The sequence below is a fragment of the Tachypleus tridentatus genome, chromosome 9 (genome assembly GCF_004210375.1).
Source record: "Tachypleus tridentatus isolate NWPU-2018 chromosome 9, ASM421037v1, whole genome shotgun sequence".
In the NCBI taxonomy this organism is placed as follows: Eukaryota; Metazoa; Arthropoda; class Merostomata; order Xiphosura; family Limulidae; genus Tachypleus; species Tachypleus tridentatus.
Genome location: NC_134833.1, coordinates 145,760,453 through 145,788,449, shown reverse-complemented (window position 1 = coordinate 145,788,449; position 27,997 = coordinate 145,760,453). Strand labels below are relative to the sequence as shown.

Genomic DNA, 27,997 nt, shown 5'->3' with positions numbered 1-27,997 from the left:
ATTGCTTATATAAGACAGAAGAAAACTGCTGTGGTACAATGAAATTGAAAACAAATAATTGGCAAAAACTTTTTCCAATGAAAAATACCTAATGCAAAATATTTAATATTCACAACAATTATTTTAAACAGAATGTTTGAACTGAACATCATGCAATAGATATAATGTAGGATACATGTGAAATATTAGCAAAACAATGTTTTTAGCAGAAGATCATACGACAGCTCCAAGTTTGTTAATGAATTGCAAACACGTCAAAATGACGATAGTCATGTACAAAATGTTAATGAATCACAAATATGTGAAAATGAAGAAACTATAGGACAGTCATATACAAAATTTTAAAATTGCACAAACATATATCTTTAACACATTCAGATCATAAAGAACACAATCTTCAGAATGTTGGAAAGAGCCACAAGCCTCCAACTTCTTGCACACTCAAGTTTCATAATACAACTTTAGATGTTTTATATACATTGGTTTGCTAAGATGACTGCATTTCCTGTTGACTAGAAATGGTTCCTCAACAATTTACTACACACAGAATCAATATATATTATCAAGAAAAGTAATCTTTTAGCACCAGGCCTTATGTCTGTGTAATCACAACATTGGACATAAGAATAAATTTTACAATGGTTTTTCCAGTGAGATGATAAGTATTTTTTAAATATTCTACAGCAATCAGAGAGAGTGTATTAATCATCTGCTAGAGATACTGGTATTCTCTGAAGTATGATTAAATGGTGAGTCATTATCTGTGAAAAATTTCACCACTTAAAGTTGGGCTTAGTTCAAGCAATTACATACCCCAGAGGAACATTCAGACTTGTCACCCTTTTCTTCATTTTGATTGAAACGTTCGAGAAATCAACCACGTGCTTGTGTAAAATATTGAAGGTAACATAAACCCGTCTCACGGTAAGTCTTAAGAACAATTACAAGCATCAAGTTTTTAACATAATTTAGAATACTCTCATTGGTATAAAAATTTAAACTCAAGTAAAAAACAGGAAGTTTCTCTGTTCAGAGAACTAACACTTGAGTGAAATTATTAAAAAGATTTTATTTAAATATGCAGCAGGACAGAAGAGAATAAATGAAAAGATTCTGATATGTACAGAAGTCTCAGACACTCACCTTGAAATACTACATCTCTATATTTAAGCAGCAGCAGCAACAAAAAGATAAACAAAACAGGAAAGTTGCTGTTAATCAGCCAACTTCTACTGATATCATACGGTCACAGTTTCACTTCTTCACAGTTTCTTAATGATGCTAAGACAAAATACAGACTAACCATACACCCGAATGATGTTGAAATGTTTCAGAGACCCACCATGGGTTTAATAATCAGGTTCAACCCTCCAGTGAGTAAGTCAAGTTGAATTTCATAAAGTTCATCTGTTATCAGCCTCTTGTAACATCTGGCTTCTGCCAGTTACCATTCACTGTCTCCAATGGCTTTCTGAAACACATAATCCTTACCCAATAAGTTCATTATACCATCCTTTAAGTGAAATTTCCACCTGTTCCTGCTTCGGGATATCTAATGAAAAACAAAACACAAAATTAAATATGAATTAATTATTAATATCAGCAAGTCATAAAACATTTATAATGATTAATCAAAAGAATATCCTTCAAAAACTTTGGTGTTTTAAAGATGTTGTGGTTGGATGTGTTTAACTAATTTTAGAAATTTTAACACAAGCAGGGCTTAACAAAATACAATTTGACTAGTGACAATGAGCAAGCCTAGGAGCATGATTGGACTGATAAAAGCAAGCAAACCTTATCAAAGTACAATTAGGCTGATAACAAGCAGGCCTTATCAAAGTAAAACTACACTAAGAACAATCATACTAATAGCAAGAAGTCTTAAAATAATATCAGAATATTAACAAGATGCAGGCCTTAAGTAACATAACTGGTGTAACTGAATGTTAGATCTTATATAGTATCAGAAAATCATGAAAAATTATGAATGGAAGTTAAAAAAAACTCACTAACTTTTACAGAAACCTCACCAATTTGAGTCCCAACATTCCCATTACATGTGTTTACGGCTGTAAAAATTTCCAACATTGTGCGTTTTCTTATAGCAAAGCTGCATTGGGGAAATCGAACCCCTGATTTTAGCATTGTAAATCCAAAAGCCTTACAACTGTACCAGCAAGGGATTCCAACATTCACACTGTTATTGGTTTTTCCATTTACTGTAGGTATTTAACGAAGATTCGCTGCTTGCGTTAAAAAACTTTAAAAAAATATATCTGTTACTCAGTCTTTTTTGAAGTTGTGTGTCACAAGATTGTTTTATGTTCCATGAAGCTGTTGTTAAGAGAATAAAAACATGAATTTGTCAGGTATAAGACAGTTTAGTGCAGGTAGTATTATTAACTCATACAAGAAAATGTACAGTTAACCATCATTGGAGTGAATGGTCTAACAACTGAAATGTAAAGCAAGATTAACAGTTTGAAAGAGGAGAATAATTTGTTTAGTCAGCATCCTAAGCTGGACCCACCTGGGTGGACTTTGACAAAAGACATAGGAAAATGGGAAGTACAGTATCCAACTGCAGTAACTCATGCAATAGTGTAAGTAAATTATACACATACTATTGCAATAAAAATAGAGAAAAATAGTTTAGCTTCTCAACTGAATTCTAAAGCAACTGAATTGGCCTAAATGGACTTTTAACAAGAACTGTACAGTGTTTGAGATACATGGTGTAAAGACTATTTGGACATGTGTTGAAAACAAGTGGAGTGTATGCTCTCTGTTCATTGTCTAATTTATCACCAAGTCACAGACACCTACTGTAGAAGAATCCTTAGCCCAGCACATCCACATATGAAGAGCAAAAACAACACAACACAACTGACTTTTGTGACATCAAATTTGATTTGTACAGAAATATCATTAATATAACATTGCTTCTTAAACAATAAAATAAAAAATACAAAAAAGAAAACGTAGTTGAAGATAAAATGAGTTCAGAAATATTTATAAATGCACATGAATATACGTTTCAAGCAAAATTCATGTATGTAAAAGAAATGGATTAAATAACAAAGTGGAAATCTAGAGGGAAAGTAGAAAAATTTTGGGAAAAATTAACTGGTAGAGATGCAAGAAAAGATAAGTAAGCCATTACATTTTGAAGAATTAGTCCGATGCATGAAAGATTGTGACTTGTTCCAGAAATGTCATGATATGGGTTTACCTGCGTTATAATTAATAACGTGGTGTCTGTGCTTTACTGACCTATGTATAACAGGTCACACTGGCCATATATGATGCAAAAGATAAAAACTTCAAGCTCATGTGAAAAAAAAAACTGTCTGATGTTAGACTTATCTTCTGGTCCAATAATCATGGTGCAGTTACCCACACTGTCTAACAGATAAAATATACTTTATAACAGAAAACATAATAACTATACAAGTAATGATTTCAATACAGTTACTCTACATAAACTAGATACTAAATGTGTCAAAAGACAGGACAGTCTGAGATACACAAAGTCATTTCATAAGTGATATGTGAAAATTTAATATAGAAAGTGCATCATCATTTCTGTCTTTGTAGAAAGCTTTAATGACTAAAATATGTAGTAGGACATGTATAAAAATGTTCAGACAAATAAAATAAACTTTTTCAGATTGTTAATGGAATAAACCCTTATGAAAATTGCATGTGTCTGAGGAACACATTAGGCATTTAATGTTTTACAAGTTTAAAAAAGGCAATAGTGCAACTGAAACTACATGAAACATTCAAGATATTTATGGTGTGGAGTTTTAACGAAAGAGAATGTCAAAGATGGTTTCAGAAGTTTAAATCAGGTGACTACAGCTTAAGAGATGTGTCACGTTCGGGTTGTCTTGTTGAGTTTAATGATGACTTACTGCTGGCTGCACTTGATGAAGATTGTGTTGTAACAGTTGAACTAGCACAGAAGCTTAATTCAACCCATTCAACAGGCTACCATCATGTACAACAACCTGGAAAGGTCTCAAAACTTGGAAAATGATGCAATTGTTACATTGAAGTCCAGCAACTCAAAGTGGATCACACCAACAATATCCCACCAAACACTTAACAAGACTTTCATGGAGTAGAGGTCCATTTTGGGTTGTGCTTTAGCCAGTTTGCCTGCAGTAAGTCATTATCTGCAGCTCTTAACATTTTTAAAAAATATCCATTTTTTTCATCTCCAGTCACTAAGCTGCCCAAAAAATGTGTTAAGTTCCCGATAATTCAGACAACCACAAATGTCCACACTTGAGTTGCTGCCGTTCAATGTAACGATTACATAAGACTTATTGTCAACAGTTAGAGTGTTTGAATGTTGTACTGAAAGAAAAGAGGTCTGCTTTGATCGATCATAAAGGTGTTGTGTAACACCAAGATATTGCACGGCTCCATACAGAAAAGATCACATCTGGAAAGATTGAAGAGTTAGACTGGGAAAAACTTTCACATTCTCCTTATTCTCCAGACCTTGCCCCATCTGATTATCATCTATTTTGAAGTCTGTAGAACTATCTTGATGGAAAAGAGCTTGGAACACATGAAGATGTCAAAACTACCTTCTCCACGTTCTTTTCCTTCACACCCCAAGAATTTTATAGAAGTGACATTTAGAAGCTTGTGAATCACTGGCAGAAAGTAAATAATAATGAAACAAATATTACTGATTAAATAACATTAAAAGCATTTGAAATCCTTTCTCTTTTACTGAACCTAAAATTGGACATTACTTAAGGGATGGTCTGATACAAGGAGAAAGCAAAATACACAAAGTGTTGAAGTACAGGACTGTGTAACATACACAAGGAGAAAACTACCTACCTGACATTTCTTTAACATGGAACATTTGACAATAAAAAGTATGGTTTGAGCTGCCACACATCTAATATAGCTCAGAACATGAGCACAAACAAATATTTTAATGTATACTAAAATCAGAAGGTTTTAGAAGATACTGTTAACAAAATAATGTTCAGACTCTGTGTACCTTATCAAACTGGCATACAACAACATTGTCCGTTTCAAATAATTCTGATGTATCTTCGTCACTTACATCATCTTCAGAATTCAGAGGTTCCTGGAAGAAGAAACCAACAAAAACATCTCTCACTTCTAATTAAATAGTCATTGTGTCCATACAAGTCCACAGTTTTCGAGTTGAGCATCACAGAACTATGGAAATACCAAGATGTTCTATATATCAAAAAAATGAAATTTGTTATTGTTCACTATAATAATAACCAATTTACAGACTTCCAGTGAACGATAATTAAACAAAGATAACTATAAAAACTCATGCCAGTTTACTGTTAATAGTAATAATTATTAAATTTCACATTCTAATCAGCTAACAGTGTTTCTCAAACCACTATGAACTTTATGTTACAATCGTCACAACCCACTTACAAGTATTGTATTTACAAAACAATAATCAACGTACATGAACCCAATTTTTTTATTTCTGTGTAATCCATAAAAATATGTTTTAAATTTGAAATCTAACACAAACTTAACTGAATGGCTCCTTAAGTGACACAGGTTGATAATACAGAATGGTTGACTGAAAGCATGGCACCACACTGGTAAATTTTTTTACAAAATGCCATAATTAAAACTCTCAGATGCAAAGTCACGTTCAACAGCATACAGAGCTTCACATCTTCAAGCTTAATACCTGCAGCTTGGCATGCTAAGCCATTGGTCCACATTCTCAAAGTGGGTGAAGAAGTTAAAGATAATACTGCCAAAGGCTCAGACTCTCTTAAAATACGAGTGAAGTTATACACATAAGGTGACAAAATGTATTTCCCAGAACAATATATAAAGTATGGTGTCTAAATTTACAATATAGAGCTATGGATTTTCCAGATTTTTTAAAGAAGAAAGTTCTTATTTTAAGCACAAAGCTTCGCAAAAGACTGTATTTTGTGTTGACCATGGCTGTTGAAACCTGGTTTTAATTAAGTGTTAAGCCTTCAGACTTATTGCTATATGGGACAATCAGATATTAATCATTGTCATAGTTAGTAACCTAAGTAATTATTTACTAGCAACTTCTAATAACTACTTTTTATCTATGTTTTACTTGCTGATCTGAAGAATCAAGAAAGTGTATGAACTACAGGATTAAACTCCATTCTAACACAGGACAAAATACTCATCTTGATATACAGCTACAAAAGATGCAATGTTAAGCCAGCCACAAGAAGAAAAGGAATTACTTAGAATAAAGTCACAGTACAGAAAGTGAAGAACAGTAAACCCCACTAAAATACCACCCTACTATAAAAAAACTATCTTCAGGAACTTGAACAGAAACATCACAACAATTCCTTCAGTATACAAAGAGATTACCATCAATCACAGACAAAGAAACTATCTGAAGACAGCCACTATAAAATAATCAACCACTAATATGTAGAACAAAACTAACCAATTCTTCAATAAACATGTAAAAGAACTTGGAATATAAAGTTTTTAAACAAGTAACAGTACACAACAATATCACTATGTGTCTCTGGTGTATAAAGTTCACAAACAAGGCTACCCTCTTCAGAAACACTTTCAGAGGTCTACCATGCCACTTCACAGCTAAATATTTGGTAAAAAAAAAACTTAACATTTAACCAACTCCAATGTTAAGAACTCTGACTATTATGTATGTATTATAATGGTAACCATGATAAACTAAACTCTCATGATGACCAGCTTTGATGTATCCAATCTCTTCACCAAAATGTTATTTCAACATCTTTAAAACGACAGAACACTTATGGAACACAAACTGACAATTCACAACCTAAACTAAATATCAGAATGTTACAGTCTTGCTATCTTTCATTGATTCTCTCTTTGATCTTGATTGTCATGTTAGATACTATAGAAGACTGACACTGTTTGACCAGAGATGGCTCCCTAGTGGCATAGTGCTAAGTCTAGGGACTTATGCCAAAAACTGGGTTTCAATACACACAATGGATCCAGCACATGTAGTACAATCATCCACAACGTGAAGGTGTTTGCTGGGTATTGTATCTGAATTACTCAATCCATCAAGATTCTAAGCCAGATATCATTGTTGATGGAGTTATCACTGTGTAGCTTTGTGCTTAACTACAAAAAACATTACAACTTAATAGCGACAGACATATGAGAGGTGACACATGCTGATCCTTCAAGTTTTAGTTGCTCCAGGTATCTTCATAACTTAGCAACAGTTTTACAAAGTCAGTGTTCCTTTGTGTTTGTTTTGAGAGAACATGGCTAAACAGGAAAATATGACAGCCACCCATGAGTCTTTGGACTTTCAATACGTTCTCCATGGTAATTCATAGTGTTGTTGATGTTCATATATCCAGTTTCTTTACCTGAAAGTTGTAGCTTCTACTACAAAGTTCAAAGATTATTTATAAATGTTTGAAATCTACCAAACCTTTACAAACAGTACCACCCTCCTTCAGAAAGCAATAAACAAGAACACACTTCAGATGTGCAACACAAGCAGACGGTTAGAGGAAACTTATGGATATTAGTAAATACCCTGATATATATCAAACAACGTAAACTACATAAGCAAAGTAAGCATAGCCCACCTGGTATACAGCAGCAGCATGATTTGCCATACCAACACCAAAAAGAACACATTATAACCACCCTTGACAACAGATACCCTGAACACTTTAAAAAGAATACAAACACTAGGAAGAAAATTACCAACATATAATCTTATTTTTCTATACCAGATGTCTCTTTCAAAATATATAAAGAATATATAACAAACATAAAAGTTGGAAAAGTATTGAGAATCCCCAAGACAATATGGTCACGATAACTGAACATTATTCCATTTAAAGTACCAACAAAGGGGAAGAAACACCATTTGCAGCATGCCTCGTGGACTCCAGAAAGTAAGAAAAATACAAAAAGCAATAAAATATTCAAAGTGACGAGCATATTAAACATGTATATATATACCAATCTATCTGCCATAGTGCCAAAGATGGTAGCAGATAAGCAATTGAAACATACAATGAAAACTAGCCAGTATATAGAATTTAGCTACTTAGAAAATTTAATTAATGTTATGATAATTAGCTGTAGGTAATGGCATAGTAACTACTAATTTTAAGAAAAGACTAGAATTCTGTATTTAATGTAACAGCCATTTATCACACAGACGAATGATTGAAGATGTTAAATTGAATTTCTCACACCTACATCTTCTTCTTCTGCTGCACACTCGTCATCATTCTGCTCATCAACATTATTGTCATTTCTGTCATCATCATCATCATTATCAGGAAAATTATCTTCTTCCTCTTCATCACTGGTGTCACATGCTCCATCCACTTGTGGTATTCTACCAGGCTGTTGAAAACAGAATGAATATTAAATGTTGTGACTGGTTAAGAACTACTCCATTTTAATGTTTATCTCTCTGCTATTTTAAAAGAAAATAGCATTTCAAAATATCTTACCAAACTTTGTAGTTTTACAGACAGATATCAGCAGAAATAAGTGAGATATGTTGCCTTCAACACATTCAGACATACAGAGACGTTTACCTGTAAACCAGCCGAGTTGGTGGCCTGAGACAGACTCACAGTGTATTGTTTGTCCAGCACAGCTGTAGGAAGTGGACGAAACTGAGCATCTTTTCCTTGAGTGCGTGTTCCTGAAAGTTTATTTCACTCACTAATGAGTTTGTTCCTTTAAAATATTTGCATCAGTCCATAATAAGTACAATATATAGAACATGTTTCTGTACAACTTAACACATAACCTTCAAAACTTTAATGAAAAACGAGTATATACTAGGATTTTAACAGTTGAGAAATGGAGTGTTGTTTGTTGTTACAAAATAAATGATGTTCATATATTTTACTCTTTTTTAAAGGAATGATAAATAGCACAGTCATGTGAATGTTAAATGTAAAGCACTTGCTGTATGAATGTGATAACACATGCAATTCATATCTGGAGCTGTTACATTTACACTTTCTAAAGCTAAAAATGCATTTCAGATAGATTCTTACATGTTCTCATAAAATAGCTTTTTCCTACTTGTACTACCCTCTATGTGGGCAAATTTTTATTCACCACTAGCCTCAATACTTCCACCTATCCTGACGTGTTTTCAAGTGAGGCAGTTGCATAATAGCATGGAAATGAACATGTGACAACTCTCCATCAATGGGAGTGCAACCCAACTTTTAGCACAGATGAATCTCTATATGCCAATTGTTCTCAAATGTTTCAGGCTCATGTAGACGTTTTTCTTTAAACTTTTACGATTACAAACTCAAGCCTAAAGTACAAAAAGGAAAAACCTAGTAACAAAAATTTACATTCTTAACACTTGCTCATTGTGAAGGATGCAATTCCTTTTTTTTTTTTTATGGCATGATTGACAGATATGTGGTACCATTTTTTTTAAATTTAAAGAGAAAAAACACTGGCAAGTCTAGGCAAGTAGATCAGTGATTCTCAACCTGTGTGCCACGAGAGATTGGCAGGTGTGCCACAGTGTTTTTGAAACACATTCAACTTTCTTGGGATTTTACAAGCAAGTCGAACACATTAGTTAATAAAAACTACTATAGAGACACTCTGAAACCTTCTAAAACATTCGATGGTTTTCATTGAACTCGAGCACTGAGAAGTTCATACTTAAATTTCATTCTCGACTGCAACGGTTTGACTGTTAGTTTAACTGTGCCGCAACAAGCACTTCGTACATCATAAATGATGCATCAAACAATCAAACTGCTTTCTCATTCTGTGGTAAGCTGCAGCTACTATGCTGTAGGTAGGAATTTTATATCAACTGCAGAACTTCGTGCTTATTGTGTATGAATTAGCTTTATTATTTATCCATGGAAAAATATTTAAGTAAGTCTGGTGCTGCAAAGGAGAACGTGTTGAATCAAAAGCAAAGAAACAAATGAAAGTACAAAAACGAATACATCGAATGCAGTTTTACCGCTTTGAAATCGAAACATTCTCAATTACCATTCTGCCTACTCTGCAATGCAGCTTTATCGAACGAGCAAACTGAAGAGACACTTGGAAACAAAAACATTCAGCTGTGAAGGAAAAACCAAAAGAATACTTGAAGAATCTCACAGCTCAACAACATGAACAACCATGAAAGCTTGTGAACTACATGAAGCTGACCAAAAAAGGACTGATTGTGAGTGATAAGGTTGCTCAATTGTTGGCAAAATGCAAGAAAGTACATACGGAGGTCGAATCAGTCATTGTGCCAGCGTTAGCAATTATTGTTGAAACTATGCTTGGAACAGATGTTGCTAAAAAGGTTAAGCAAGTTCCACTGTCCAATGACACAATTTTGCACAGAATTGTAGACTTGTCATAGGATTTGAAGGATCAAGTCTGTGAATACTTCAAAGCGCCTGAAGATGAATTGTCTCTGCTATGGTCTCTTCAAGTTGATGAATCTACTGACATTAGTGGAAAAGCTCAACTTCTGGCTTTTGTTCAATTCATAAAAATGGAAAAATCGTAAACAAATACTTATTTTTCAATGATTTAAAGAGTACAGAGAAAGGCCAAGAGATTTTTGAATTGGTGAATGAAAACATTTTGCTCTTCAAATTACATTAGAATAACTGTGTCAGCATTTACATCAATGGCTGTCCTTAAATGCAAGGAAAAAAGAAGAGATTCATCACTCTGGTGCACCAACAAAATCCAAACATTAGGATTGTTCACTGCATGATTCACAGAGAGGCACTCACCTCCAAATCTTTGCCTAAAGATTTGCAGTCTGTTATGGATCAAGTTATTCAAGTGGTGAATTTCATCAAGCCTCGGCCACTTCAATCTCAACTTTTCTCTCTTCTCTGTAAGGTGATGGATTCAGACTACAAAAAGCTACTGTATCACACTGAAGTTTGATGACTTTCGAAAGGAAATGTGTTAAAGTGTCTTGTCCAACTAAAAACTGAAGTAATTTCTTTCTTGGAGGTTTAGGAAGCAGGTTTTGAATTTTCTTTTCATGATGAGATCTGGTGGCTGAAGGTTCAATTTCTCTTTGACTTGTTTGACAAATTAAATTCTCTGAACTTTAGTCCCCAAAGACCATCTGAAAACATTATTACTGCAATGTCCAAACTGAAGGCCTTCGATGAAAAGGTGACTCTGTGGAAGAATAAGATCTTGAAAGGAGTCCTTGATTGTTTTCCTTCTGTTAACAAATGTCTGTCAAAGAAGAAAATTGTCCCTCAAATTTTGAACACATTAACTGACCTACAGTTTGCACTGAAACATTACTTCCTGTCACTTGCTGTCGACGAATATAACTGGGTGACCTATCCATTCAGAATTAATGAGAAAACAAATCTTACAACTGAGGAAAAAGAACAGCTCACTGATTTACAAAACAACAAATTTTATCAGTCATTGTTTCCCAAAAAGAGCTTGGATGAGTTTTGGATCTCCATTAAAAATTCATATCTTGCAATCAGTTCAAAAGCAGTTGAAGTTCTGCTTTCATTTGCATCTTTGTAGTTTTGCGAAATTGGATTTTCAGCATTGACTGAAATTAAAGCCAGAAAAAGAGAGGGGCTTCTTACAGTCGATGATGAAATGCGAGCTTGTTTGTCTACATTAGAGCCTCGCTTCAATTTGATTTGCTCTTGGAAGCAGGCACAAGTGTCACATTGAAAACATATGTAAAAATAAAAAGTTTTGATTTTTCTGTTATACCACAAAATTGTTAAAAAGCCTTAAAATGACACTCGTGGTCAAACGACATTGCTTTGGCTGTGATTTTTGTTCTGAGGCTTTTAATGCTTCCCGTATACCATGTACCTAAAAAAATTGTTAAGGCTTTCCAGGTGTGCTGCAAGTCAGAAAAGGTTGAGAACCACTGAAGTAGATGGTGATTCTGTAAATGAGAAGGGTAGTATGTACCTGTACATGGAAAGCTCATATAGGGCATATTAAAACTTTTATGAATATTTTTATGTTAACTGTGTTGTGTACCACCAAAGATAGATCCATGTACAACCAGTGGAATGTGTTGGTTGGTTGATTTAGTGTTTTATGGCACAAAGCAGCTTGGCTCTCTGCACTAAATGTCTGGTAGAAAGGTAAGAGTAAAGTAAATGTAGTAAAATTCATAAAAGGAAATGAAGGTAAAACAAAACAGCAATTAAAAACATAAATAGCATAAAACCAATGTTGACATCCAGTCTACAATGTTAAGAGAGAAACTACAGTAAGAGAAGTTATAAATAACTTTCTGTAGCATAATGGTAATTATCATAACCCACCAGGAGGACTAACAGGTAAGTTCAAGAACCACTGTCAGTCACCTGGAGTTTGCCTTTCTAGTCCTGGTTCCGTGGTATGTGTCACTACGGCCATTATCAAAAAGTAAAGTAATAAAAGTTTTAAAAACATGCAGCAAAATTGTAATAATAACTTGCCAAGATGACTAACGAGTAGTTCAAATGGATAGTTCAAACAGCAGCACAAGTCACCTGAAGTTGGCCTTTCCAGTCCTGGTGTCGAGTTATTTAATGTTATGGCCATTTTCTAATTTCAAACTGAACCACAATAAAAAGGTTCAATGAATAGATATAAAACACTTAAATGGCATTAAAAAGATTAATGGCCTTTAAAAACCTAAAAACTTTATCAAGGTAGACAGTGTCACCATCACCAATAACACTGTCTAATGTTATGGACAAACATTGGGACAGAACATGTTTAAAATGGTGCCGTCATTGAGAGTTGTAATGATGGCAAGAAAGTAAAATGTGGCTTATTGTGACCTGAGTGTTACACAAACTACACACTGGTGCATCAGCTCCAGATAAAAGAAAACAATGAGTTAAAAAACTGTAACCAATGTGTAGTCTGGGATATTTGTCGGCAGTGTAACTCCATCCTTGCGAGTGGAGATGCACCTCACTGCAGAAACTCCTTGAGTGGAGAAACCAGTGAGAATCTCTGACTTGGGGATGTTCTTCAAATCCCTCTCAACAATAACTCCTCGTGATGAATTCAAAGTAGCATGAGGTGTAACATCATTAGATAAATCCTCAATTGTCTTTGAATGCAAGAGGAGTTCACTGTGTTGGGATGTGGATGTTTCAATCAATATGTCTCCAGATCAAAGCTTCTTTACTGACTTTGGAGAGCCAGCAAGCCATTCCAGTCCCTTATGAATAAAAAGGGGACATTTGCCCTAAAGGTATCTCTGAAAGAGAATGTAGGATGAGAAAATGAGGTACAACTGGTGGTACAGATATTGAAAATTGCTGAGGAGAGTCTTCAAGATGTGGTCATTTACCTATTGATTGTTTTTTCACTATTTTATTGAAATTTTTATCAGAAGGATCCATAGGAAAAAAAAAGAAAATTTCAGTGCTCACTGACCCCACCCACCATGGAACCCTATGAGGGGATGCACTACAGTGTCAAACAAGGACACTGCAGCAATGCCAGGGTTTCGTGAGCAGTATATCAAAACACCAGCATCAGACACAATGTCCACCACACCTGCTGAGAACTTTCAACACTAGTACTTGGTTGACTCTAGCCTAAGTGGACCAGCTGACTGACCCAAGGGGAAGCCACCCAAAGGCTGCCTGTCTACAGGAATTCAAGGCCAAAGTGGTGTGTTAGGGTTGGACCCCTCAACCACCAGGATCCTCTCCTCCCCTTCACGGATCGCCACGCATGGCAAACGTGGGTGGATGTTTAGATCCCAGAGGAGGTAACCTGAAAGAACAAAACCTTCCCTGGGAGGTCCCCTCACCACGTACAGGAATCCACACCGAGGGAGTGGTGTGTGTACCACAGTTTGAGAATCATTGTTCTGTGCAGCTTAGCTCAATTCACTTCAAGACTGAGCAACATCAAAAGGAAAAGTTTGGTTTATTTTGAATTTTGCATAAAGCTACATGAGAGCTGTCTGTGCTAGCAGTCCCTAATTGACTAGAGAGAAGACTAGTCATCATCACCCACCACCAATTATTGGGCTATTCTTTTACCAACAATTAGTAAAATTGATCATCACATTATAATGCCTCCATAGCTGAAAGGGCGAGCATGTTTGGTATGACGGGGATTCGAACCCCCAACCCTCAGATTATGAGTCAAGTACCTTAACCACCTGGCCTAAAAGGAAAAGACAATGAAAGTGAGAAGGAAGGGTGGGATATGAGAGTGGAGGAAAGAATATTGGTAATTCATTTACAATGTAAGTAATTGTTCACTTCCAATAAAATATCTTACCTCCTCTCACAGAACAGTGACCTGGTGGACTGGATTGCTGTAATAGAATACAAAAGAACTCACTTCAGAATGTGCCCAAAGAAAGTTCATGGGGAACGTGAATAAAGTGAAGGCAAGACATAACTGTGGGAGATTGCACCACTTCTAAGCCAATTATACACTTTGCTCTTAAAAGTGACATGTCACAATAAGGATGGAATCATAGGATGTAGCCCAGAAATTAAATGGACTACTAGCATAGAGTGGTTATGGTGCAAACCATGAGAGAGAGTTCAACTTCAACAAAAACCAGCAGTACGGCAATAGAAATATCCAATTCATGGTAGAAAGAGGGTCCTCTATTGTTCACTTAGGATACAAGAACTGGAAGGGAAGATCTTCCATTTCAGGAATTTTGCATCATCACGTGCACATGTCCAACACAACCATCACCAATACCCCTGGGAATTAACATCTGGGCAATGGTAGGAGGGCAGACAGAAATATAGTAGTTCAAACTCAGGCCACAACACTTTGGCACTGTGAATGAATTGGCCAGGTTGTAGTAGGAAAAAGGTTCCTGGACTAATAATATGTGAGAACTTACATGGCCAAGCCAACTCTAATTAACACCAGTAACCCTAACAACTAAAATCTGGTCAGCAGTGGGAAGGAAGGTGCTCAGTTAAAGGGGCAAACTACATTTTGGCACTAATCATCCAGTCCCTATCTAGGTGGCATCTGGAATATGATGTCAAGAGAAGTTTCTATACAGTGCCAGAACACCACTACTATATTTCCAATTAGGGTCTGGAGGAATGCAGCACTAGGAATAGTACAATAGGTGACTGAAAAACCTTATTTTGAAAATAAGGCTTGGAACTGGCAATAATCATTGGAAGACAGGAAAGAATAAGCCAAATGAAGAGAATGATGAATCCAATGCATAATGAGAAATATAATGGGAAAGAGAAGGTATACAATGAAGACCAAAGGTTGAAGACATACTACTTGCTTTGGTAACATGATATGAAGAATGTGTGAACAGAATGAGAAATCATGAAAGCAACACATGAGATGAGTCCAGACAAAAGCTCCATGTGAAAACAAAGTGTTGAAAAGGAAGGATGTAGAGTGCCTGATTTAGGTTAACAAAGGAAAGTTTGAAGGAGAGGTGTCAATAGGAGCAGGTGCAGAAGTGGAAACCATGGCTGTTCTGACCAAAGTGGTGTCACCAAGAGAATGCAACACAGAGTGGCTTGAAGAACAAAAAGGTCATGAGGAAGAAGATGGATGAGGGATAAAGCATAAATGGAAAGCACTCCAGTCCTGACTACAATAATATATAACTACAGTTAAGGAAGCTTTGAACTCAGGTTTGTGTTGAAAGCATCCAGTTCTAGAGTAACCCACTGGAAACACAGCCAGACAAACACCTATGGGTAAAGGGAAATGTTTGTTGGGTTGTGAAAAACAATCCACAACTAAATTCCAGGCACCAAATATACAACACACCAACAAACAAATGTAAGGGCCATAATCCAAAATCACAAGGTCCAAGATGTGGAAACAAAGAGAACTGTGGAGTTTTCATATCAGATCATAATTGACCAGTTACAGAAGAACAGAATGAAGTGAACCAAAGAGCCTTATAGACAGCAAGTAGTTCTATAAGACTGATATGCAGACATGACTCACCAGTAGAACAATGTTCCAAAACTTCCTCCATGAGAAGATATACACGCCAATCAAAAAGCAAAGCATTTGTGAAAAGATGCTCTTCTTTGGTGGTAGAGACAAGTCCACATAAAGGGAAGGCAGAAAAAGGACAGGAATATCTAAAGGCAACCCACATGAAGTTTCACTGTAACACTATGAAACAAAATTTTTACTTTTTCTTGTTCCTCGGCAGAAAGTGTAAAGGGAACATGAAACTTCATGCGAGTTTCCTTGGACATTCCTGTCCTTTTTCCACATTCCCTTTATGTGGACTTGTCTCTACCATCAAAGACACAAGTAAATGGGAAAGACCTAATTTTCCTTCAAACTTAGCTTTTGTGACCTGGGCAATGAATTTTTCAAATCTATCCATTTTCCAGAACATTCCAAGTAGAATTATTGCTGAGTAGCTGATAGAGAATTTTCTCGAACTTATAAGAATTTTCAAGAACATTCTGGAATGTTGTAGAACTTACGAAAATTTCAATAGCCTTTTAGAATTCTCTAGAACTTTCCATAGTAATATATATAGTATATATATATATACGGGGGCTTAAAACTCACTACTTTAGTTTAGTTCTAGCTGCCTAAGTAAGCACATAGACCTATCTGATTTTATCAGAGATGGCATCAAGAAACTACATGCATTCTCCAGTCGCATTCTGCTACGTATGTGGCAACTTTATCAAGACAAGAGCGAAAAAGTATTCTGTGATAGCATCTGCTAAAATGTGTGAAGCCTACAAGGCATATTTCGGCATACCTGTCGCAGATCAAGACAAACCCTGGGCACCTCATTCTACTTGCAAACACTGCAAAAAAACTCTAGAAGGTAAGACGGACAATTTTTGCTTGTTTGAACAGTAAGATTTATATTATACAAATTTTAGACTTTTTAAAATTTAAATATCTTTTAATATTTTTTTTAATATCCAATAGTATAGAAAAATATCACATATAAAATATTTTGCATGAACCTCTTACACATTAGTTGTGGACGAAATAAATTTATTCTTCATAATAACAATTTTATTTTGCTTTTTTGGAAGATGGTACAAAGGGGAAAACAGAGCGATGAAGTTTGCTATTCCAAGAACTTGGTGTGAACCCACTTACCACTCAAACAATTGCTACTTCTGCATGGTGGACCCTTCCAAACGTTGGTCTGGCAAGAATGCATCTGTTATCATGCATCCAGAACTTCCATCATCTATCGCCACAGTGCCACACTGCCCCGAGCTCCCTGTACCCATTCTGCCAGAGAGAAAGCAGCCATCCTTAGAAGAGAGCAGCAAATCAAAATAGGAGGTAGACGTTGAAGATACAGATTACAATTTCAGAGGTGCAGCTGGTGAGAGAGGAAGGAAAAAATAAAGCTTAGGGCAGCTTTGTCACAGTGGTTCGAGCTTCTTGGGCAATCAGTTATGTGAACTGGTTGAGGATCTGGTGAATAATCATGGCAAAATGGGCTTGGCGCATATCCTTGGCACTCATCTTGATAAATTTAAGGAGAACATGAGAGCATACTAAGAGGAGCAAGGCGAGCACTTCCGCCAAGATATATTGCATTTTGAATGCTGCTACCAAGGAGTGTATAACAAAAACATGATGGGAGACTGTATTTGGGAGCTGATACATGTAGGTGATTTACATTACAGTTGCAAATCTCGAAAAACTACTCACTTCTAAACATTTTTGTATAACTTCAGTATAAATACATGTAAATCTTGAATCATAAGTTGTCTTATTCAGATCTTATGTAAATGAAAATGTGCAAATTTGCCCATTTTTACATAGAAAATAGGTTAATTTCTAAATTTCATTAAACATTATTTATCTATAGACACACACACAAACACAGAGTATTTTTATTATATTGACCTTTCAACCGAGCCTGAGTAACACTAATATTAGAAGTTTAATGATTTGGTGCATGTGCACTCATGTTACTGTATCCAGGAATATAAAATCGGTCTTTACCAAGTGAACTGTTTTGACAGTTTTCATAGACTAGTACTTTGTGAAATACAATTACATTTTAGTTATAATGTATTATATATGTATACAGATTATAAGTATTTACAAACAAGGTTTTAAGTTTATTAACATACAGAATAGTAAATAAAGATGTACAGGAAAAAAAAATTCTCTTCTATTTATGAATTTTATACTCAATTACTATTTGACATAGCTAAGCCTTATCAAATTTCACACATGGAGGACATAAGATAAAATAATATTTTAGGTTTTACATACATGTTTTAAAATAACCAAAAATGATAAATTATTATACAACTACCTCAGATTCTATTCTAATTTATCAAGTTTATGAACTAAGTTGTATTTAGGTCTAAAACAATATGAAATTTTGAGCTCACTAAAGTCTTTTCTTAGAGCTTCGAATCTAGCAGGAAAAGAAGCCTACCACCTGTATTTTTCAAAGAAGCAGTTTGAGAGGGTGAAAAGGAAACAAAAGCTCCATAGATTGCAGGTGAAGGAGAGAAAAGTGGACCCAGCAGAAATGGAAATTGAAAAATACTCCAAGGTGAAAACATTATGATTTAAAAGAGAGAAAAGATTTTTCCATTTTGAGTAGACAACTTATACATACAGTCTTTTGAAGAAGAAACTGATTGAAAAGGAGCTAGAAGCAGCCAGTAATCCATATAATAGTGAAAACAAAAGCTTCTAGAATGGAAAATATGAGTAAAGATCTTAACAACCCAACAAAAGTTGTATAGATAGAAAAAAAGCCCAAATGGAAAAGCACAGAACAGGTAAATGTAGCCACAATGGATGAAATGGCATGGAGAGGAAAGATTAGAATGTGGAAGTAAGCACACTAGACATCTAACATAGTTGTATAAAGAGTGAAAGCCCACTGAAGACATTGGAAAGATTCCATGGTGAATTGAGAAAGGTGTAGGAAAGTGTTCAAGACCTACACCAAGCTGTATTAGAAAGACACTGACTGGAAATGGGATCCTAAGAAAGGAAGAAGGATATGAGATGATGAGACGGTGAGGAAACTGAAACAAAGAATGAGCCCTTAAGAAAGAAAATTCAAAACCAAAGGGTTTGTGGTGAATGGCTTCCAAATGGTGGCAAAGAGCAAAAGTCTGGCCTCTACTGGACCTGAACCCAATGGGACCACCCAGGGTACTGAATCTATCAATAAACAAACTGATGGCTAATCTCGAAGACCCATGTAACAGGAAATAGTAAAAGAATGGTGGGCAAAGGATAAGACATGGTAACATTCAGGAGAAGATTGAGACAAACAGGAAGACAATGAGGAAAGAAGATCCACAAACACATCTCACCTGAAAAATGGAGCCATGAGCAAGTCCCATAATGAGGTGGGGGGGGGGTATATTCATACAGGACGTAAAGGCATCCTGAACCAAGAGATCCCATCAACAGAGGAGTTATGTTTATATAAACAGAGCAGAATTCCCCATAAAAAAAACATCAGAAAAACAATGAAGATCCTCAGTTAGAAGGATAATCGAGAAAAAGAAATGAAGGAGAGAGGATAATATAAAGTAAATATGGGAAAATATGAGGTTGGGAAAAATTGAGATCTGAACCTCAAAGAGGCAGGAGAGAAATCAACTGCTGCAAGTTAAAAAAAACTGATATGCAGACCTATGAGAAGTTGTAGCATAGGCTTTTAAAACACATGGAAGTCAAGGTGAAGTGATCCCTGAATATAACTGATCCACAAACCCAGTGGCATGAACCCCAATATCCAATGAGAGGAAGGACAATCAGAACAAGATACTGGCCTGAATGTGTCTCATGTAAAGTGAAGAGGTGAAAGGAAATGAAGAACAAAGACAAAATGAAGCAAAGCTGTAGTGTTTAACCCTCAAAAAAAAGAAGTTTGATTACACATACTGGAGCTAAACATGACTGGGCGGTGAAGGAAGGGTTGGAATAGTCTGCCAGAAATATTCTCTCTTTGTTCAGGTAAACTTGAACAAGGGACGAAAGAATAATCCTCAGGTGAATCAGGAGTCTGAATAAACGTGGCCAACTCCCAGTACACAGAGGGAGTAACATCTGCTACCAATAATGGTAGATCTGAGGCCACTGTAATTAAAATAATAAATAATTGTAGGAACATCAGTTGAGGTAGATGAAATGCGGAACTCAGAATTCATTTCAATTAGGAGTTGAAGTTAAAAAGAGACCAAACAGAGATCCCCAAATAAATATATATTATAATAAAAAACACGGAATGCCATGATTTCAAGACACTAGTGTAGCAAATGTAAAGAAAAATTAAGTTTCCACAGAAAATCAAACCACTGAATAAAATAGCATAAAGAAAAGGAGGAAAAAAAAAACACGTCTTAACATGAGTGACACTCGAGAAATGAAGCTGTTCTAAGTTGCATAGAGGAAGTCAGCTTGCTAGGAGTTATATCACATGCTTATTGATGGAGAGTTGTCGCATGCTATCATGCAGTTACTTTAAATAAGAAAATTTGATGGTAGGTGGAAGTATCAAGACTAATGGCCAACAAAAATGTGTGCATATAGTGTCAGTACATATCAGGTAAGACTATTCTAGTTAGATACTGTATTTAAAAGCACTGTACCCATCCTCTTAAAGCCAATGTCCAAGTTAAGTAGTTTCTACATCATAGTAAACACAGCTCAAAATTTTATTTTATTTTTTTTCAATTACAATTTACCAAGTTTAAACAAGTAAAAAGATAAAGCAAGAAAATTACTGAAAATGGTTAATTTGGTGTGATTGTATTTATATAACTGCAGATCAAAAACAGTCTATGAAGAAAATTTGGAACTACTATAATTCTAACAGAATTATTATATACTGCGAGAACACCTAACTGGTCGTATTACCAAATAAATACTTAAATACAAGCTAAAGTACAAAATTAATATTGGATGAAATTTCTTTAAAATTATGATAGAACAAATTTATTTAGAATAAGATTTAAAAGTTATAAAAGCAGTTAAGATTATTATTATTACTTAAAAAACAGTATTCTTGGAGTTTTCTTTACTGCCAAAGATTTTGTTCCAAAAGTCCTCCTTTCAAGCACTAAAATATGTCTACAAATAAAGTTTTAATAAAATTCTGTTTTAATTGTGACCAAGCAGAAATTAACTAAAACTGCTCAAGTACAGCAGTAACACTGAAAGAACACCAACCTGTCTCAAGACTACTGGGCATGGCTGGTTGAGTGCTCAAAATACCAGCCTGCTGAAGCAGGTTAGCTGTCATTTGAGGATTTAGAGTGATAGTAGCACCAGCAGACTGTAAATAAAGCAGAACTAACTATAGTATACAATGGTATGGAACCTACAAAAGTTAACAACTTCCATAAAAGTTTCATTATTCCAATCTCCAGTTTTTGGCACTTGTTTAAGTAAAATGGTTTTGAAGGTATATATCAGAAACAACTGTTCTCTTGTGTTCTTAAGACACTCTTGAATAAAATGTCTAACTGTTGAATTAAATTTAAAATGTAAAAAAAACAACAGTGCATGGAAAGATTTAGATATTTACCTATGGAGCATTTATTTACAATGTTTCCTTCTGAGCTGTCACAAAAAATAGAAGGTTTGGTTTTAGCTTTTTACTCACCATTAGTAACCTAAAATACTTTAGATGTTTGGAAAATGTGCGACATAGAGTCATTGCTGCTATTGTACAGAAAAATGATTGGTTACTTATCATTCTGTGAATTAATTACTCACTGAAATGGAAATTTCAATAAAGAGAATTAATGAATATAGGACTTTATATAAGAACCAAGTTCAGTGGAAACACTAATCAGAGAATGGATTAGGCCTCTTTGTTATCTTAACTGAAATTCATGTTCTGGCAAGAAAAAAAAATCACAAACAAACAAATAAAATATGTGCTAAAAACTGACAATGCTGAACTTACCATTACAGTCTGCATGCTGTGCTAGTCAGTTCCAAAGTGACAATGCTGAACTTACCATTACAGTCTGCATGCTGTGCTAGTCAGTTCCAAACTGACAATGCTGAACTTACCATTACAGTCTGCATGCTGTGCTAGTCAGTTCCAAAGTGACAATGCTAAACTTACCATTACAGTCTGCATGCTGTGCTAGTCAGTTCCAAAGTGACAATGTTGGATTGACCATTCCAGCCTCTATATTCTACCAGCCAGTTGCTAAGTGATGACACTGGACTTATCACTACAGTCTTACACTTTCTTGGTTTATTAGCCTGCTTAAGTGAAAATGTTGTGCTTACAATTACATAATGCTTTTGTCTGTCTCTAATAACGAACCCATCATTACAGCCTGTATAATTTACTAGTGATGACACTTGACTTACCATTACTGTCTGTACACCTTGTTGGGAATTTTGTGCAGGCAGGGCAATGGTCACTTTCTGTGGCACTGTAAGGGCAACTGTTTCCATCTAGTGGCAAGAAGAAGCATTTTCATTTTTCTTTATACTTGTGTTTAAAGTGTATATTGAAAAGCATCAACACACTGGGAGTACATACATGTCAAAATGTACCCTTGGATAACACACAGTGTGGCTATGTTTCTTTATTACAACACTTAGCTTGAGATATGGATGTTTTGACAAGTATCACTGCATATTCTGGAACTCTTATTTTAAACCTTGTCTGTATCATGTTATATCAGTAGTTTAGGTTTGATATAAAAAGAATATATTTCCTACAAGACTAATACTAATTTTCCTTTGTGTTATTAAACCTTATTGTACTGCAAACCACCTGACATCTTTTGTAGTCAATCAAAGTTATTTCTGTCTATACAAATCACATCTTAAAATCAATCCATTATTGTACAGACTGATAAAAATTAGAAAGCACCATTTCTTTAGGGGGTACACTTGAACTCTTAGTAATACATTTCATTATAAATAATGTGATAAACATTCATTGAAAATGATGCAATGAAATAAATTTTCACATTATGCAAATATTACAGTTAAATAATTTAACCCCTAAATCCATGCATATTAATGTATTAGCCATATTGTTTTACTGCAATAATAATACAACTGTAAACTTGTCATAGTATTTATTTTGGGATAACTTTAAACTAGGATTTTAAAATCTTTGTTCTCATTTGCATAATCAACATTTCTGAACATCTCTTTTATGGTCTGAAATTTAAGTACCAGTTTTAAAGAAAACTTGTAATTTTAACATATATACCTCTTGCTTGAGGTAAAGACAGCACATATTTATAATAAATATATTTACTTCTTCCAATATACAAATTCAAATAGAAAAATAAACCTACCCCAGTGCCTGTAGTGGTGGAATACTGTATTATTGGCTGCACCAAACTCCCAGGAGGTAAAGCCAGTTGGTGAGCTATTGCTACAAAAATGAACAGATCGCATGTGCTTTATATCAGAATTTAAAACCACCTGGCATGCACACTGTAGGTTCAAGGCACAATTTGTAATTTTTAAACCAACAAATGGTCTCAAAATGGAAATTTTAAATTAGAGACAACATAAATGCATTGGTTTTAGAAAATATTGTTGATTAAAAATAACTGGACTAAAGTAAAAGTAAACAATTTGCACACAAGCCAGAAGATAAACTAACATAATATTCTAGCATGTGATCAAACACATGAAATATAAGACTGAATGCTAAACTACCTTACCTACCACACTCAAAACCAAAACTAGAGCTAGAAATATATACTTTAACAACTAAAATACAGTACTACCAAAATACACTTTAACAGCTCAAGCTACAAATTTACTGAAGTGCCTTACAGTGAGTAAACCCATTTATTCTTCTTTTTTCAAAAGAAAATAATTTAAGATTTATCTTAATCTGTCTTTGCATGAACATTTTTCTATTATTGCAAGTCCCTTTGTGTTTAAAATAAAGCTACACAATGGGCTATCTGTAACATATGAACCATAAGAATAGACACCTGAATTATAGCAATATAGACTTTCATATGAACCATTGAACCACCAGATGCACAAATGGATTTATTAACTTTTTCTTAATATCCGATACAAATGATTTAATATTTGTCTGAATACCAAAGAAAGTACAAGAGATAGTGTTGATGTTACATGACACTAACTCTGATGAGTCACATACCGAAGATAACAATACAGAGAAATCAACGAACGAATGAAGAAGATACAAGTAAAGTGCAATGTTGCTTTATAATATGAAGAGGAACAAGGGACCGAATTTTCATTTTAACAACAATAGCAGATACTTTGGAAAAGATGTATACATATCCTTCATTCATTACGAAAAAGCTTTCAACAGGATTAACCACGAAAGCTAGTACAAAGTACCTTGCAGCTAGTAAAGTACACTTTAACATCTCAAGCTATAGATCTATCAAACAACCCTAGTAACTTACAACTTGACTGCATTGTTAAGTCTAGATATTCATATACTTGGGCTATATCATAACAGGTGATGAAAGTTGTGAAGAGATTTGAGGTGGTAAGAGGTACCTCTAATAGTATGAAAACAAGCTTGACCTGAAAGAGTACAAGTAAGTAAACCATAAAATGCTATATGTGGTCAACTCCATTAAATGGCTGTGAAACACGAACCTTGATGCAACCATTAATCAACAAACTTGAAGCATTCAAGATGTGGATATTCAGAAAGATGATGGAAATATCCTGAATATTAAGGTAACAAGTGAAGAAATTTTGGTGCATGTGAAGAAATATGTTGTACCAACCATCAAGAGGAGGAAAATAGTTTATGCCACGCGATGAGACGAGACAACATTCATCAAGTCCTACTGGAGGGTCAAATAGAAGGGAAAAATATTAAAGAGTGGATTGTGATAGCAAAATATGAAGACCTGGTGTGAAAAATCACAGAAAAAACAGAAGGAGAGGATTGTGACAGCCAACCTTCTTGAAGATGTCACATGATGATGATGATTACATATGACAATTTTTCTATTGCTTGTAATCCCTTTATGTGTTTAAGGTGAAGCTTCACAATGGGCTATCTACAATGTATTAATGATGACTAGAGAAACCCAAATTTTAGCAATAGACTCTCAAATGAACTACTGAGCCACTAAATGCACAAATGGATTTAATTTTTGATATTACAAAGATGTGAACAGATTATCATTGGCTCATTAGAGTATATTAAGAATTAGAAAATAGAACATATCAATCATTTATATATCCATCACTTTTGTTTCATTCATATGGTTGCATCTTATTTAATAGTCAAACCATCACTTAGTAGTAATCTGCAAGAACAAAGGCATTCCAGTACACACTGACTTGAATCCAATCAACACAAGAGGAAGAAATCATGATGACAGCTTTTTGTATAATTCAACTACATATGCCATTTGTCCCACATTTCACATAAACACAACATTTGTCCAACATTCAGAAGTTATTACACATCAATATTTAGCCAATCAAAAATAAATTATCATTTACAGTTCTCAATACGACATAACTCTTTTGCTGTGTTAACTGCTTGGAGAAAACTTTATTCCTAACCTAGTTTTATCTCTGTTGCCAAATATGTGTTAAAAATAAAAGACATAGTCAACCAACCTGATGATGCAACCTGTGCAACCATCCTTGGTTGTGGCTGAGCATGTTGAGAAGATGGCTGACTTGTTACTTGTCGAAATTTAGGAGCACTAACCGTATCTGGTTCTTTACGTTCTATAGCTTTGGATTCAACAAGCTTCTTCTCCCAAGTCTGAAACATCATCAAAAACACACTGTAATTAGAAGATCTAAAATACACCAAAGGAAGAATTTCATTTATTTTTGTTACTGGTATACAGTAACAGTCATATTAGTACTATATTTATAGCATATGAAGTTTAATGATAAGACACATACTTGAGTAAAGGGAGAGAGAGAAAAACCTATGTTAAGTGGATCTAGAAAGAGAGAGATAGAGATAGAAACAATATGAGATGGATCTAGTGATAGACAGAGAAACCATACAAGATAAATCAAGACAGAGATAGAGAAAAACTGTAATCTGAGTCAAAAAAGAGAGAGAGAGAAAGATACTATACAAGATGGGTCTAGTGAGAGATAAACTACACAAGATGGGTCTTCAGAGAGAGAGAGAAGGAAATCATAAGTTCTTTTGTTTGGAATTAAGCACAAAGCTACACAAAGGGCTTCCTGTGCTCTACTCACCACGGATATCAATATGCAGATTCTCAGAGTTTGAGTCTATAGACATATTGTTTTGCCAGTGGGTGGTAGAAACCATAAGAGATAGAGTAAAAGAAACTATGTGAGAAGGTTCTTGAGAGAGATAGACAGAAACCTATCGAGATGAGTTTTCAGAAAGATAAAGATAAAAACTATATGTGATGGGTTTAGGGAAAGATAGTAATTATGTAACACAAGTCTAGAGGGAAAGAGGGGGAGAAAATTATATAATACAGCTCTAGAGTAAAAGTAACAACATAACATTAAGAAACACTTCTGTTAATGGATCTGTTGATCAACTGAAACTTTAATTATAACTTCCACATAACGATTTATTTATTTTTATTACACTTGATTCTTACTGAATTGTTCAGATCAATTTCAAAAAACGTTTCAAGCACTCAAGATTAGAATATTTTAAAGCACTTTTTGGAAGCTAAAGTATTCATCAAAATCAAGTGGATTCCACTAAAATGTTATAGAATTCCTACGTATTTGTCCAACATATGAATGTAGACTAAAAAACAATAATTTTCTTTTATGCGCTGAACTCTTCATATCAATATAGACTGCTACTATAATATTTTCAAGTACTTTGGCAGAAAAAGAAAACGTCCATTCTCAAGTACTTTCACAAATGTGCCTACACCCTGATTGAAGTACATAAATTCAGTTTACCAAGTATTCCAAAACCATAACCCTTTAATCAATGACTTATTTCTTGTAGTTGGAAATGTCCTCTTCTACTTTACAGCTCTAGCCAGAATCCACGAAAAAACAAGCTCACCTGTTTCAATTCTACGAGTATTTGCTCATCCACACCCTCATCCAGAAAGGCTTCTCTAACACTGTTGATGACATCTTCAATCACACTTCTGTACAACTTTGGCTAAAATATACAACACAACTTATAACAAGGATTAACACGGATATTTTAAATATTTGAATGATAAGGGCTGGCTTCGAGTGATTTAAAGTTTAGTGGTTGGAACGTCCTAGTTCTGGACTAACACGTCCCTGCTGTCCTTAAATTAAGTTATATTTAATTGTTATTTTAGCGCTATTTGCATTCTAAAATCAAATGCAAAAATATTAATCAAAGTTTAGAAATTACATTTTAATGTAATGAAATTTTATCCAAAACATATATGTAAATTCACATATTTGTTTATAACCCATAACTAAATATACCCGATAAGTTACATATTTTTACTGCTACTAATATCATTACACTTTATGCAAACCAAAGTTGTCATTACAATGAGTTAAAAAATCAGAACTAATATAATTAACACAAAAATATAGTATTTTTAGTTTGTTTTTTTATATATGATTATGCATTGCGCCACCTTACGAGCTGTTCTTGAGATTTCAAACTGCTGATATCAACCATTCAGTTGTACGAGACGTATAAATGTACCGGTCTTAACAAACATCAGGGTAGTGCTTAGCCCTGTTGCTGCAATGAATTTTCCCATGTTGCAGTGCAACTATGGCAATATAGCTATTTAATGACCTCTTCGTACAATTCATATATCTTATTTTTCGTAATGTTAAAAAGTAAAGATACATTTTGTAGGCTAAGAAGTCAGATAAGTAGAACTTACCACGGACGATGCTGCCATTAAAAATTAACAATAACACAATATCTCTACTAAAATGAAGGCTTCTAAGAAGCCGTTGAACCAGTGCTAAACCTCCTTTATATAGACGGCGAACCTGCCACTGGCCTCAGCGCTTCACGATTACTTCTGTGACGTAAACACTTCTTGCTACC

The 27,997-nt window shown here is 34.7% G+C and overlaps 1 protein-coding gene across 5 annotated transcripts; it reads right to left on the bottom strand.

Moving 5' to 3' along the window:
- Positions 1–69: 69 nt before the first annotated feature.
- Positions 70–27,997, bottom strand: LOC143226604 (transcription initiation factor IIA subunit 1-like). 5 transcript variants are annotated; one of them, XR_013014680.1, is made up of 10 exons: positions 27,828–27,997; positions 27,008–27,109; positions 25,597–25,747; positions 23,310–23,389; positions 22,363–22,449; positions 21,202–21,307; positions 8,610–8,719; positions 8,263–8,412; positions 5,099–5,217; positions 70–1,552 (listed from the first exon to the last, which is right to left on the bottom strand). XR_013014680.1 is itself a non-coding variant. In XM_076457799.1 (10 exons), exons 1-10 carry the CDS (start codon positions 27,843–27,845, stop codon positions 1,445–1,447), a joined length of 1,002 nt encoding a protein of 333 aa, XP_076313914.1. In that variant the 5' UTR covers positions 27,846–27,985; the 3' UTR covers positions 70–1,444. The 5 variants fall into 5 exon arrangements, 2 of the variants coding, with proteins under 2 accessions (XP_076313914.1, XP_076313915.1); XR_013014681.1 differs by having other exon boundaries at positions 5,033–5,238; positions 27,828–27,985; XR_013014679.1 differs by having other exon boundaries at positions 5,033–5,217; positions 27,828–27,985.

Coding starts and splice junctions, on each gene's coding strand:
- LOC143226604 (XM_076457799.1), bottom strand. Junction 25,748..27,007: donor TACTCGTAGAATTGAAACAG/GTGAGCTTGTTT, acceptor ATGATGTTTCAG/ACTTGGGAGAAGAAGCTTGT. Junction 21,308..22,362: donor AAGGTGTACAGACAGTAATG/GTAAGTCAAGTG, acceptor CTTTATTTACAG/TCTGCTGGTGCTACTATCAC.